Source organism: Anopheles cruzii, chromosome 3 (assembly GCF_943734635.1).
Source record: "Anopheles cruzii chromosome 3, idAnoCruzAS_RS32_06, whole genome shotgun sequence".
Lineage (NCBI taxonomy): Eukaryota > Metazoa > Arthropoda > Insecta > Diptera > Culicidae > Anopheles > Anopheles cruzii.
In genome coordinates, this window is record NC_069145.1 from 22,398,457 (window position 1) to 22,414,411 (window position 15,955).

The window sequence follows — 15,955 nt, forward strand, 5'->3', positions numbered from 1 at the left end:
TGTGTTGCTCTCTATATGTGAAGGAAAAAGTTTTACATTCAGCGGAAGAGAGAGAGAGAGAGAGTTCGTGCAGCCGTTCAGTTCATGAATGTGGCGCAAATTATACAGATTGCACTTCCACACCTGGGCAACCACCCGTCGTCCCGATAGGTTTGGCATGTTTCGAGTAGCGCACTCGTTATTCATTTACTGGTTTTTGTTGTACTTTGTTAAAAGGCAGCTTGGTTGCATTTGAACTGACGTGTTGGCTTTAAACGGACTTGAAACGGTTGTTTGCTGTTTAAAAGAATTGTCCCAGTTGTAGCGGTGGTAGCGTGTAGTAAGTTAAAACAAACTCATTTTGCGATCGCTGTCACGCATGTCCGGTGTTCGATTCTCTAGTGGTGGCTGTTGTTGGCACGTTAGAATTCTCTGCACGAAAAGTTCCGTTAAAAGGGGACCCACCATGCTACTAGCTGTGAATCGTAGAGTTTTTGATTATCTATTTCTTTAAAAAAATGCATTGCTCCGACATTTGCCACGTGTGTCGGTATCAGAGAGCCCGGCTGTATCGTTTCGTATCTCTCTGCATCGCGCCCTGTGGTGTGTTGTCTACACAAAAACCCATATGTGAATCTGCTATCGTATCACAATTGGTTTTCGGTAGGCGTATACTTGATTCCAATATCAAATTACTCTTACAATAATCCCTGAAGAAAATGATTCAAGTCAAAGGTGAGGTGTGATGTGTGTGTGCTTCAGACTTCGATGACGCGAAATTTCTTGTCTACCACTAGCTAAATGCCCGATAGGTCGTCGAATAAAATTAGTTTTTAGAAAGAAAGTGTTTCCTCTGCACGCTTCCTGTGTCCTCGCTGTGGTCAATTCTCTGATCGCCTGCCGTTTGGCGGATGATTTGTCAGTGTGATCGTCTAACTCAACAACAGCGTGGCGGGGCTAAGCTGACTAGAAAGAGTGCCCGTCCCCAGAATGTGGAAACATACAGACAGGCACTGTACAAGTAAAAGAACAAGGTTCCTAAGACATAGGAGGCCACACTTATTGCGCTGAGTGTGCGCGCGCCTCGCCAGCGCTTTGCTCATTATTGCTGGAAGAAACCCATTCATTGCACAACAAAAATGAAGGACGTGATATACACACATTGAATTTTCCGTTCACTGTACATCCTTGCTCTCACAGATCGGAATGTAAATGTTGCCGCCGTATCGCATTCCTTCAAGCTGGAATTCGGGTACCATCGTGCGATCCCGGCCGGCCGGAAGCAGTCGGGATGTGGTGAGCTTCATTGCTGCACACAGCGCGCGTAAACTTATTCACTTAATCAGCCCACAGCATATACTTTTCACAGTCGTGTCATTATTGCTGAAGAACGTGTTTTGTTTTCTTGTTTAAGGAACAACGGTTTTAGACATAAATAATCCGAAACGAACCTGGAGCCTGGATATGCGCTGTTTGGATATGATACACTGAACGAGTTGCGGCCCCGACAGTCCCTCTGCTCTGCTGCTAACTAAGCTAATTGTGTGTGGGGGGGCCCAGATGAACTTAGGACTAAATCCCGGACAATGTTTTTTCCCGGTTTGGTCAAGTTAGAAACTAACAAACACGGGCGTGTGCGTGAAGTGTAATTCGTTAGAGGTTTGTTGGTTGCGTTCGTTTTTCGTTTGCTCTTCACTACTAAATGTGGCCTTTGTGGTACTACAACAGTCACAAGAAATGCCTGTTCGTGTTCATCCAGTTCGTCAGAGCGCACTCGGTGTAAATATTACATTTTGTGGATTTATTGTTTTTCTTTAAAGAATTCCACCCTATAGACTTTCCCTTTCTTCGCTAGGTATTATTACATCCTCCCCTTCTCGATTGGCTAGTTGTGTGTAGGTCTCAACTTCAATAGTCATTTACTTAATTTCGTTTGTTTTGTGTTTGTTTTTCATAAATTCGAACATTTTACAAGTTTGTCAGGACTCATCTAGCCGGTGCCTATAAGTTATCTTGGATAGTTATTCGTACATTTAGAGTTATCAAAACACTTGCAAGTCTCTTAATACTGCGCGCGCCACTAATCGTACCCCGTTTAATCGAATCGAATCAATAATGGATCAAATCGGTCCGTCCCGCTCCGTCAGGTTGTGTGAGTGAGCTTCCATCCGAGCCGACGTCCTTCTTTTGTTTAGATATGTGTTTTTTTGTTTCCAAAGACAGTATTAAAAAATTTGGCAATTACGGCTAAATGTAACAGATCTTGTAGACCATTCACTTTCGATCGCAATATTCTGACGACACACGGCCTTTGTATACTGGATATATTGATTCATACACATTCGTTTAAATACACCCCTTGCTTCGCCCGCCGTATTACACCATTTTCTCTCCGCCGTTATTTTTTTTTTTTTTGAGGGGGAGCATTTTCATTTTCACTCATTTTTCTTCCTCCTCGCTACTCGTGGAGTTTTTCTCCCTTTTTTATGCATCAAGATAAGTCAAACTCTTAACCTAATAATTATGTACAACATATTCATTAATCTAGTTTGTCACACTATTTCAGTTGTTTTGTTTTTACTATATTTCACTTTGAAACATTTAATATGCCATCATTTAAATCGGGCAAACACTCCCGCCGTTCCGGCAATGTAATGTGTGAGTACGGAGGACACACGTTGCACCTCCACCAGCCCCTTTACTACTCCGTGTTCCTGTCGCCCACCCTCGGCCGGAGTTCCGTTCAACTTTGTTTGATCGTTCAGAAACTACCTCTCACCGTAGAGTTAAGAGTGCGTTAAGTGAATATTAGATCTTCCGTTCCGTTTCTCGTTCGGGAACATGCGCGGGTAAGATCAACGCGAAAAACTATGGCACACACGAGGTTGAAGAGGTCAAAACCATACTGCACCCTTCCGCTTTGGGCCGTGCAACAGTGGCAGAAAAAAGGTTGCGCACATTTGAGTCCAATTTGTGTATCCAAGGATATGCTTTCGTTCCGAATCCGGGATTCTATTGGCTTTTACTACACCTTTTGGCCGCTCGTCGCACTGCTTTGTCCTAAATCTTTTGCTAATAGTTTTGCAGATAGGAGAGCGAGATGTGTAAATAAGTATATCTTTCAGTCGAAAGTATGTCTGGTTCCGTGGAAAACAAAAACCTACATTACCCTGGTGTGCGCCGTGTGGTGCTGAGTGTTTCAATCTTTCCTTCTGGCGTTTGTGTGCGTTAGATTTTTTGCTTGGAAGGTGACTGCTTTTTAGGTCCGAAGAGGATAGTAAAGGACGCGCTTTTTGGAGTCGCTCCCGCCGTACAAGTGCTCTAGTCAGTTCTTTTGAAAAAGTGTGTACCTTCTTGTTTATTGTATAGCCGTGGCGTTTGTCTTCGCTATATAGTTCACACGCTTCCTTCCGCACATCGAAGGAGGACACCAGACTCGAAGGGCGAAGCACCGTCGTGACCCTAGCTCCGCCGTTCGTATTCTCCAAAGTTAGAAGTTAGCAAAAATAAACCATTTAAATTATTAATTTTAATTTTCTTATAAAATCACAGATTTTCATTTTGTCTTGATTTCCTTAAACTTACGCGACTCCCCCCAACGAACGGGGGGGCGGCGTTCGCGCGCACACTTCTGCCCAGCTTCTTCCCTCCGCCGACGGACGGTGCCGACTCCTGGAGTCGTCTGGAGCCACACCATGATGCTGCTGCCCCCCGTACACACACGCAGCACTCGGCCAGAGACGCTCTCCTTGTGGAATAGAGTGGTGCTTCAGAAGCACCGCGTATTTTTATAACTCTACGTAAATGCAGGTAAGTTCGGTTGAACCCGGCGATCCGGCAGCACACTCACACGTGTGTGCCCGGAAGAGAGTGTCGCGGTTCCGTTGCCTCCGGCTTCCGTTATTGTTGTTGTTGTTGATGGTATAAAAATGAATGAAATGTGTCCACTGATATGTGTGTTACGTTCGAATAAATATGTATACCAGCAGAGCTGACGCGCTGGCAAAACGTTTAACTTAAAGCGACTGGTCGTCGGCCACCTACCATCCTCCCTCCCTATACTACCGTGTTTGGCGCGGCGTTACGATAAATTCACTCTTACGAACCCCGGGGGCCTGGAAGTTGCACGACACGGTTCACACACAATCCGGCATCGGAACCCCGGTGTGGAACGGCGTGTCGCGCGGCCAACAAACTATAAATAAATCGATTTGGGCTTCAAATTATTGCACACGCGATGATACTACCTAAACGGAACTAAAACCAATTGCGTTGAAGTAAACCAATGTGTCTATACATAACTGCGGGGGACCTCTAGAGGGTCACCACCGTGTGCCGTGTGCTACAGTATATCACAAGTAGGCAAATTAATAATATCCCTGCCCTGTGCAGATCGGACGATATGGTTATAGGTGAAAGAACGAAGAAAGAGGGTTCGGAACACCCGATATGTTGAACCCGGATGGTGGTCGATATGTGTGAAACCCATTCGCAGGACACCCTCTCTCCGACCGGTCGCAGATATTGCACAAAGAGTCAAACCGCTGATCGCGATCAGTTTTCGATATGTTGAGCAAGAGAAGCGCGATTCTATTCCTGGTGCCACTACTGGTATCGCGTCTGTATCCTTCCTTCTCGGGCATTGCTGTGTGTACTATTTGGTGCGCGGCCGATCACGTGAGCTGCAGTAGCAGCAGTTTCAGCTCCAGACGATCACCGGGGGGGTTTACTGGATACCGGGCGGTGGTTGCCCCAGTTCGGCGGCAAAGTCGAACAGATGCGGATGGGCGTGCGGGTGAGCGCTGTGCAGGCCACCCCCGACGGTGCTCCCGTTGCCGGATAGCACCGTCTTGATGGCGGACGTCTTGAGCAGCCGCTTGAGCATGCCGCTCGAGCCGCGATGCTGCAAACTCTTGTGGGTCGTCAGCGAGTTTTTCGTCCGGTACCGCCGGTGGCAGAACTCGCACACGTACAGCGTGTCGGACTGCTCGTGCTTGTCCTGGAAGTGGCGCTTGAGCGAGTAGTAGCAGGAGAACGTCCGCCGACAGTACGGGCACTCCTGCGGCTCGTTGATGCCGCCACTGGTCGGCGGCGGCATACGGAGCGGTATCAGCTGCGACGACGACGACGACGGTGACACCACGGACGAGGATGCCGTCGGTGAGCCCTGTGGTCCTCCTGCACCGCGAAGGCGGGTGTGTGTGCGGGTGGGAGAAGAAAGATGAAAAGAGAGCGATTTTAGTACACAAGCGTTCGGCTGCAGCTTCCTCCCGCGGACCCTCGTGTATGGTATAGTTGAGGGAACGTAGTAGTAAAAGGTAGTACTTTTAATGCAACGTTGATTACTATATTTAGAAGAAAGAGTAAACGTGTGCCGGAACGGTATACAGGTGGCCGCAGACGGGCAGACGGCAACAGCAATAAACGCCACCGCCGCCGCCGCCCCGAGACCAAGAAGTACAAATCTAGTAAGTACACAGAGCGTAGTTCAGAGTTCAGGTTACTAGAATACGGTTTCAAACGAGGGTAGAAGAGAAGAGAAGAAAGGCCAAAGAAAAAAAAACAAGGGAAACACAAACCACGAGACACTACAGCGCGCGCGGGGCACGTGGTGACAAGTCTGCGCGTATGCTGGGCTGTGTGATCGGAACAAGGGCAACTGATCAGCAAACGTAAAGTAAAGCCTGGGCGTTAAAACGATCGCACACTAACACTAAGCACACAGCAAAACGAAGCACTCGAAACCATGCAGAACTTCATAGCCCAGAAAGAGCCAAAGGCTAAAAACAAAAAAAAGCGTTCCTTTTTCGAGCGGCAGCACGCAAGATGCTCTAAGCGAGGCGACTCACAAAAAGTGTCCCAAAAGTGGACCAAACCGAGCAACAAATTCTATAAAAGTATTTGTAAGAGAGTGAAACATAAAAAAATAAATCAACAATTAAAAAGTACGCAACGGCAAAGTTAAGAAGAGCTAAATTGCAAACGATCGTTAGCATAAATGTAGGTAGCAGCAAACCAGCAAAGCGACATGAACACGCCACGACAGCCAGGATAGGCCAGGGGGCACACCAACACAAACGACCGGACATACATAGCCAAAGGGGGTGGGAGCCAGAACACCAACAGGACACAATGCACAATGAATGTAGTTAGAGCACAACAACGGGTTGCGGCGTTCCCAGGATGTGTTTGTGTGCCCTGCCTTGCATAGTTAAGGAGTATAATGTGGTGGTGGGTATTTAAGATTAATACTTACTGCAATAATAGGCCATTACTTACGCACTAATTTACTTACACACACATACATACACACAAGTAACATAGAAGAAACGGCATGCGAGCACCCGGGGCACCCATATTGCGCACTCTCTCTCCCTTGCGTGTGTGGTGAGGTGATTTGAACACGGAGGAGGTTGGACAAACAATGGCTAAAATGCAAAACAATAAAGAAAAAGGGGAAAAACAGAAACACATAAAGGCAGCATATAAACGGAGAGCTCCGATCCTTCTCGAGCGCGCGATCTCGATCGAGCACGCCCCACCGTACCTTGGCTTTCTCTCTCGCTGACTGCTGGACGCTGCGATACACTATTGTTCTTCTCGGCCCCCCTCGGGTCTGGCTGAGTTAGACTGACATTACACACAACACATAAACAGTGAACATTGCATGCAAAACATGGCTTCTTAGCTGCGGTGCGTGTCTTAGATGCTAGAGATGTCTGTGTGTGTGATTATGTATGATTGTGTGTGTGTGTGAGTGGGTGTGTTTCTTCGCCTCAAGCAACACCGCAGCGAACGTCCACCGCAACCGGATTGAGGGGGACCGCGTAAACACAAACATTGCATGCAACACAACACAAGACAACTTGACGGGGAATATTCCAGATGGTTTTGTATGTTGTTGCAAACGCCACACAACAAACACCCCGTTTGCTGTGACCGAGGACGAAACGATCATTTGCCCGGACCGGAAGTTGCCCCCTCCGGGAGAACGGGTTGCGAGAAGCACCCTGCAAGGATGCAGGAGCTTCGAATGGAGCGAATCGAGTGATCGGGGGAGAGATAGAGGGTCGAATTCGGGACCAAGTCCGGGATGAGGGGGGTTGTCTGGGTGTGTGTGTGTGTGTGTGTGTGTATAGCACAGAAGAAAGTCGAACTTCGTCCCATCGTCGACGGTTGGGCGGGTTTCCTTACAACAGCATGCTGCGATCACCATCATCGGTGGCGGTTGAGATGTTTTAAAATATTGTTTCTTTTATTTTCCTCAGTTGCTAAGTTGTGTATCTGTGTATAACTATATATATATATATATAATATGTATATTTATATATGTATACTTATATGGCATTGCTTGATTTCTTGATCGTTTTCTTGTGGTGTACACACTCTTCTAGTCATTCCAGTAACAATGTCGTTGTTTTCTTTACTGTCTTTGTGGATTTGTGTGTGTTTGTGTGTGGGTGTGTATGGTTTTGACTATGAGATATATACAATTGCTTCGCTAACCACTAAATACGAGTCATTATCAGAGAGTAGCTATTTTATAACAATACCAAAGGCAGCCGAAGGTAACAAAAGAGCAGAAAAAAAATGAGGAAAAGGCAGAAAATTCGCGAAAATGAAATACAGAAAGAGAGAGAGAGAGAGAGAAAGGGCGAGATATGATGATGGTGACGACGGTGTGTTGGATGCGGCTGGAATGCAGTGTGGATGGGTGGTGCACAGTTACGTTACGTTACATCCTAGCTACACTACGAGATGCTTCCTTTTCGTGGGTTCCACCACGGCCATTCGGACAGCGCTTATCTTGACCACCCGCGCCCCCCCCCACTCATAGCGTGGGCGGAAGGGTGGAATCCCGCCTGGAAGTAGGAGCTTTCGGGGCGCGTTACTAGGTGCGCAGGGCGCACTCGATCGGGGCGGCGCCGTCCAACTCAGGCCCACTCAAAACGTGGAGTGGAAGTCGCGTCATAATATTGCGTTTAAATAATAATCATACTTGTACATACTAACAAACTACGGTACCTCCGTGGCGAAGGCGCTGAGGGCAAGGCCCGGCTCCGGGGGCGACCGAGCCGAGCCGAGTCGAGGTGGTCATGGAGGAAGCTAGAATATCGTTAGTATTTTACCCGCTTTACTAAGCTAATGAGGAGCTACCGGTGAAACGGAACGAAATTGGGATGTCTGTGAGTGTGTGCGGGTGGTTGGACAGAACATAAAACCAAGGGGTGGTTCACCCCCAAAAACCATTTCTAGAGTGAACAACGTGTGATGGAGCGAGCGAATGAAAGAGATCGGCAGCTGTACAGTGTGTTTGTGTGAACGTGTGTAGTATAAACAATAGTCGGTGCTTCATAGAAGCAAGCGATAGGCACAGAGAGCGCGAAAGGATAAAGAGAACTGGCAGCACTGCGTTGGGATATACTGGGATGTGATTGTGAGGTGTGATTGTGGCAATGTTTAACGTTTTTTCAGTTGTTTTGAAAATTGCTATCTTCAAAACAGTGTGCGCTGCTCTCAACTATTTGTACCGGAAACGAAACGTATGTAAAATTAGTCTACCTAAATAGTAAGTAACGTGTGTGATTGGCGTAAACGTTGCTAGTACAGAGTACAAAAAAGGGCCAGAGGCGAGTAAAAACGAGAACGTAAGGCTTGCAGAAAAGGTACAAAGAGGTAGTAGCGCGTCTGCTAGTTGGGCACAATGCGTAGGCAACTCGGATTGGTAGTAAAAAAGTATAGGTAGTACGTGTATGCGCTGCGCTCTGGCTGGCTTTTCGGCAACGAAGTAGTAAACTCCAAACATAGTAGTTACATAGTATAAATATTCGAAACAAGAGAGAGAGCGAGAGCGAGAGAGAGCGAGAGAGCGAGAGAGAGAGAGAGAGAGAGAGAAACAGCAGAGCGATGGGGAAGAGAGAGAGAGAGAGACAATGGGTGAGCGCAAATAGGTTTAAGTGAGGATATTATACGAAATATAAATAGTATACTTTCTATAGCTGGATATACTGAGAGATAAGATAGTTTTAAGAGAGGCGCATAGAGAGGCTAGTGAGAGGAGAGATAGAGAGAGAGAGAGAGAGAGATAACATAATAACATAAAACGCTAACCTTTTACACATAAAGTCTTTCTTTTCACTCTCATCGTTTGCTTCTTATTGGTACTCAGTGTGTGTTTGTTTTGATTGCTCGTCAGACTCTCGACACACGCACCCCACCACCGCCACACACACACACACACTCACAACACAGCACACATACACGCACACACACACAGACAAAGTTTGTTGTGTTTAAAGCTGTTGGTGGCTGCTGAAACCGTTGGAAGGAAAGAAGGAAGACGAGTCGGCTCGAGTGCTGCGCTCGTGAGGCCTACACTACCCACTACTACTACTACTGTACGCGATATCTCCGTCGTCGGCGAAAGCTCACGGCTTACTACTCTGCCGTTTGCACGAAGGTGTGTCTGTATGTGTGCGGGTGTGTGCGCATGTGTGGCCTACTGTGGTGGTGCGGATTGGTCCACTTCCTGCGCTGCGCAGGCTGCTAGCTGATCGCCTGGTGTCCTGGTGGTGCTCTAAGGACGGTCGAAGGGTCGAGTGTCCTCCGGCCACCACTGCGAGAGTACTACTGCGTTCACTGCTGTGTGTCCCTGCCGGCTCACTGGTGTGTGTTCTTTCGCTTTTTCTCACGCGAGTCCATATACAATATCGCTTACAGTATCTTGCTAACAGTCAACTATTCACTAGAGTGGTTTTTGATTTCTGCGTTACACTTCTATTGCTCCTCTGTTATTGTTGTGTGTTATCTTACTTCGCGAGACCATGCGCTGATGCGCTGACCTGCTTCTCTCACTCAATGCACACTCAATTTCTGGCGGGTGTCCCTAGTCGACACGCACGCGCGCGCGCTCGTCCGAGGACATAGGAGGAAGGCCAGTCGGGATTGTTAGGATGGTGTGGTGGTGGTGGTTGACGATGGTGGTGGTGGTGGTGGTGTTGATGCAAGTAGTACGAAAGGTATCGCGAAGGGGAACGCAGGAGTACGCAGGAGTAGTAGCAGTAGCAGCAGCAGTGGCCGGCGCCGTGCTCTAGAAGAACTTTACATCCTTCATGTCCAGCTCACCGGGCCGCGACTTATGGTAAGTGTAGATGTGTGTCATCAGCGAGTTTCTCGAGCAGTAGACGCGCTCGCATATGATGCACCGATACTCCTCCTGTCTCTCCGCATGCTTGTCAGCGATATGCCGCTTCAGTGATGCTTTCGAACACAGTACTTTGCCACACAGCTGACATGAAAACAGTTTCTTAGGAGAGCAGCCTGGAATATATAAGACACACACGAAAACATTTCCAAAAAACTACCCGACTATTGGTTTGTTGGTGGTGGTGGTGGTGGTTGGCGGTTTTTGGGGCGAATTACTGGGTTTTTTAGACATTGTTTTGAGTTTGGGGTTTTTCAAAAAAGGACACCAAGTGGTTTGGTTCGCTTTTTGAAAAGACAGATTGCGAGATTGCGAGATTGCGAGATGGCGATGTCAGTGAGGCACAGAGTGAGTGTAAAAGAGAGAAAGAGAGAGCAGAGATAAAGAGGAGAGAGAAGAGAAAGATAGTGATAGAGAGTCCTAGGTAGAGTTGACGGACGGAACGGACCTAGGACCTGCACTAAATCACTAAGTCAGGCGGCGTGTGCAACAACGAAACGCGGATTATAATGGCGCGCGCTGTTTGGTCCTTAAAAAAAGGATGCACGAGACGCATTTATCGTTTTGATATTGTTATACTTTCTGTTGCATTTGTACGCAAGTGGTACGCGTTTAAACGTCGCGTTGTTGTAGTGACCAGCACACGCGGCGTTCGATGGACTCCTTGCGCCACACGGAGCGATCGCGTCGTCGGCCAAGTGGACGCAGTGGCTATCTGTGTCCATCATGTGTGCATGATTTTCGGGAACGTCTTTTGCAGGGAATTGGAAAGAAACACTAGAGTGGACGAAAGGAGAGACCTACTAGCGGGTCCAAGAACGGCCCCAGGATTTGATTCGACAGAGGGAAACACGTGAAGTGAAGAGAGAGAGAGACAGAGAGAGCGAGAGAGGGAGCACAGAGAGTGGAGTGGCAACAGAGGGTAGAGGGCCAAGTAGAGTAGGATTAGAGCGATACAGATTATCACAGTACGAAGTGTAGAGTACAGAGCACGGAGAAACAGATCGCGGTGTGTGTAAGAGAAACGTTTTTTGGTCTGTGGTGGATAACACAAAAACGGTAGTAGGGAAAGTAGCGTAACAAAATGGTCAAAAAGCATAATCGAATGGTTTCGAAACGGCCCTTAAACATGTGTGGGTTTTGCCCCCTATGCTAGTAGCACGCGTTGTTTACACGAGTAGGTGTTTTCCACCCTGTCCTTAAAGAGGCCTGTCCGGTCGCGGTCACAAAGTGTGTCCTCGTTTTGTTACCTGTTGTTTCACTCTGACAGCTTCGGCTGTACACGCGCACGCGCATCTGGATGGTTTGGTTGATCATCTTCTTCTGTTCGATTTGATTATCAGATCGTTTGGCACGGCTTTACATCGATTGCATCGCTCTCGATGCACAACATTTATATTTTAAACAAAATCAACACAGCAATATATAGATGGGAACACACGTACAGTAAGGGATATAAGCAGTTAAAACACTAAGATAACATTTTCCACATCGACATTGAAAAGCCACAACATTAACCGAGTAACACAGCAATAAAACACACCGAAGTACAGGGGTAACAGTTGAGTCTTGGGTAATGAGTTGAAAAAGTTGAACAATTAATAAAAAACGAAAGTTACGAATGTTCCGACATGGTACGGAGAAATGGCGTTCGGCGTTCGTACGCTTCTCGTCTGAAGTACGACAAAAACACAAACAAACTAAAACACGATAATGTAAAACGCAGTGTGTGTAACACGTATGATCACTGGGGGCTCTGATTCCTATTCGCGGCAAAGAAGAACGCATTTCGAAATATTAGATACTGTTTTATTCAATTACTGATAATTGTTGTAACTGTTTACAAGCTGGTTTGTTCTGGTTTGTGTATTCGTTCTAGCGAAGTAGTTTGTCTGTTTTTGTTTGTTTCAATTGTTTACTTAACTCTCTTTCTGCCTTTCTCTCTCTCTCTCTCTGGCTCTCTCGTTCTCTCGTTCTGTTAAATCAAGTGTTGCTTTTACTTGAGCTTTACCGTTTTGTTTTATTTTATGTGTCGCATCCTGTGTCAACGCGTACATGATTAGTTGTCAATTCAATTCCATGAACCCTATACACATCATCGTATTCCATTTGAAACTGAAGTACATTTTAAGTTCTCGTGGTGCACTATTCTCTATGTTCTCGTATTTTTAAGGTCTTCCCATTGCCCCAGGCGGGAGAAGAGATGGTGTACCGAGACACCAGGGAAAAGGTTCAACTATTGAGACTTTAAAAGTTCGGCTGTAAAACCGTCTGCCTTACATGGTGTGCTATTGATGGGTGTAGTTGTTCTTCGAATGTTAGCAAAGAATTATTTAAAGATTGATTGACGTGATATGGCGTCCATTTCGCACGTAGCCCGTGCGGTTGGTTGGTTTGCTGAAGGGAAACTCGCCACCGGAAATGAACGTCGGATTTCTATTCCCGTTCTGCCAGTTTGAAACAAGTCAAATTGCTGTTGTCGTACTACATTATGGTGGTTTTTGTTTCATCTTCTCTATACATTAAATCCGTTTGCGCTATCGTGTGTTACTGGTTGCTTCCGGTCAACACAACACACGTAATATGGTTGCAAGTAGTGGTAATATTTGAATGGTTTATCGCTTGATGCCAGAGATGGATCTGATGGATCCGGGGGTTTAATCTGTTACTGGAGCAAACACTTGGCAGAATTTGTGTCCGGGACCGTTCACTGTTGGTACATGTTGGTGCTGGTGGTGGTGTGGTTGTGGCGGAGGGATTTCGCATACTTGACACACACACTAGCTGTGACAGTGACGACAGTCGAAAATTCATAATTTTGTAGTTCGTACATTGGTTACGTTTTCCGTTTTGTTGTTTCCAGAGCGTGGACAATAAATAATATAAGGTTACAGGAAAACAAAAAATAGAATAAATAAACATAAATCATTCAAAAACGTTGCCAGATTGTTTATAAATATAAAGAAAAAATATATTTTACTATAATTTTGGTTTTTCTCTCCGTTTTTGCTCCATACGCACACGCCCATTTAGTTTTGACTTTACTTCAGAAATTAAATATCAGACTTTTGTTTTGCTCTTTTCTCCGCCGTAATTTTAAATTTAATTCATATCCTTAATTTCTTTTTCGGTAAACTTTTGCTCCAGTTTTTGCCTCTCCCGGTTTTCTTATCGTAGAGCACTGATGCCAATTCAACAATATTATTTTATTTCAGTCTTTTAGACAATCACAAACAGGTTTTTTGTTACTTTCTGGTTTTTGTGCCTTTTTGCCACCGCACCGTTTTTTCTCGCATTTGTTAATCATAAATTTTTGTCAAAGGTCTCAATTTTGTCCGGGCTTCTCAAGAACGCATCACTCGAAAGCGGCTACTGGTAGTTGCGAGCACAGTAAGCGCACATTCAAACTCACCGCCCACTATCCCGATATGGCCGATAATGAATGTGTGTCCGCTTGTAGCCAATGGTGAATTTAGAGAACGTTTTTTTCTGTTTCAATCCTTAACGCTACAAAAAGTCTAAAAAAATAAATCACACACCGATGTATAAATGCAAAACGTTGCCATCTCCCGCAGGCTCATCGTGCTCTCTGCCGTGTGCCAATGTCGTATATATCTTAGAATTTTGTGTGTTTGCAGCACGTGATTTCGTATTGAAAACAACAAAACAAACGCCCTTTTAGTACATCTTACTTTTCAATATTAAATAGGGCCGCCGTCGCCGGCCGCCCTTGCAGCAGTTCGGATTCTTTGCCGTCCATGTTTGCAAGTGTTTGCTCTCTCTATCTCTCTCTCTCTCTCTATCTCTCTCCGTTCCCCATATTGCGCGTTCCATGCCAAGATCCAAAATAGCCTTGTGTGTAATACTACATCAGTTTTGGTAACTTTTTAGTATCGTACTTCGTAAACTGTCTTTTTGACCCTCTCCGTTTTACTTGAAGTGATTTGCTTCACAGTTAATTTCACCTAACGTTTTCTCGCTTTTAGCAACACAACTTTTGTATTTTTCGTTTCGCTTCGTTACTCTACACATTCCCAAATATTTTTACACAGCTCTCCCAACGGAATACGGTGATTTCGTCGTCCAAATTCGTATTGTTCCAAATCGGTCCGATCAAGAGCCTTTTCTTTTTGCTCATAAATTTTCTTTTGATTTAGAATCTAATCAGTCGTAATTGCAGGCCGTACTGTAGCTTTATCGTTTCTCTTCGTTTATCTAATTTTCTTTGCTTCGGTCACGTGGCTGGGTATCATCATTCTGTTTCGTAGTGTATTTTTTTACATTTGCCTTAGGAGTTGAAATTCATATGACATGATCTTTACGACGGGGCCACATATTGTTTCGTTTTGGGTTTCTGTTCTATACAACAAATGATGGATGTGTTTTACTTACATTATAAATTTGATTTAGACGAAGATTCCGCTCATCGTACGCCCGCTAGCGCCTACGATAGAGCGCATTTCGGTTGTAACTGTGTAGGCGAGATCCTTTCCGATCATTTGCGATCCCTGCCAGGCTCGCAAGCTCTGTCAGTGGTTTCAAGTTCCACCGTCGAACCGTCGGCGTTTTTAGGCCTTTCAATACGACGATGCGAAAGTCAATAGTAAGTTTTGACAAAAAAAAAACTTAAAAATCCGCAACGCGAAATGCAAATGTTGTGCTCAAAATGTAATCCTTCAGATTCGGCTCTCAATGGGGGTATACTTTTGAAAAATCAAGCACTCCCGAATGTGCATGCTGCTTCACGAGCAACATGAACTACTTCGCACGATGATTGCTTCAATGCTCATCATCGGTTCAAGGAAAACACAACACCGTTTGAAGAACACCCAGCAACGGAATTTTGTCAGCAGCATATACCGCCACACATCTGCTATTGTGTGGCTGTATTTTGCCCGATTTTGGAGTTCAAAAGAATCGGAAAGAATAAAAAAAAACTATAGTATAAACTTAACACTCTGTATAACACCAACAGCTAAAATAACACGAAGGAAACATTCACTATTCATTTTCTCGCCATAAGAAATTTTTCCTTTTCCATCGTCCGTCCTTCTCTTTCATTTTTCTCTCTACTTTCTCTCTTTCTTTCTTTCTCTCTCTTTCTCGTTCTACTCTCATTGCGACGTGCTCGTGTATCAATGTCACTAACTTAACTACACAAAATAGTGTTTATCTAACTTAAAGATAAAGCATGGGATTTCATTACTTCATTTCGCGTTATAGTAGCAGCAGTAGTAGTAGTGTTGTTGTTGTGGTTGTAATGGTAATAATAATGATAACTATAATAGATGTAATAGTAAGTTTAATGGAAGAGTGGCAGCATAATCCAGTTCGTTTCAAATGACCAACAACTTTGGCGTTGGACAGCCAGCCGCACCGAGTCTTCGGGCGGTCGGTCACACGTGTTACGGACCGTCGTCTTCGAACGTGCTCCGAATGGCGAGAACTTTCTTGGGGACCCGAAAAACAACCATCGTCGTTACACTGTCGTCGTCCGGGTGGGCAAAACATAGATTCTTGGTTCCGTATGTGTAATCGCGCTTGTTAGTGGTTTAGCTATCGTCCTATGCCTAGCAACGTACACTGTGCTCTGTTCTCGTGCAAGGATGTTTCGTTATTCGTACACACTAAAAAAGATGATATCGTAGACGTTGGGGGGTATTATGCGTGTTGTGTTTGTTCTATGGTACAATAAAACAAAAACACCTTAAAGGATAGACAGAAGTTGAAAGAACGCTTCGCTTTTTCGTTCGTTCTTGTCTAACGACTTAA

The 15,955-nt window shown here is 45.5% G+C and overlaps 1 protein-coding gene across 1 annotated transcript; it reads right to left on the reverse strand.

The window, feature by feature from the left end:
* Nucleotides 1-4,705: 4,705 nt before the first annotated feature.
* On the reverse strand, nt 4,706-6,251 carry LOC128270061 (broad-complex core protein-like). The gene is made up of 2 exons (XM_053007465.1): nt 6,236-6,251; nt 4,706-5,157 (listed from the first exon to the last, which is right to left on the reverse strand). Exons 1-2 carry the CDS (start codon nt 6,249-6,251, stop codon nt 4,706-4,708), a joined length of 468 nt encoding a protein of 155 aa, XP_052863425.1.
* Nucleotides 6,252-15,955: the final 9,704 nt, after the last annotated feature.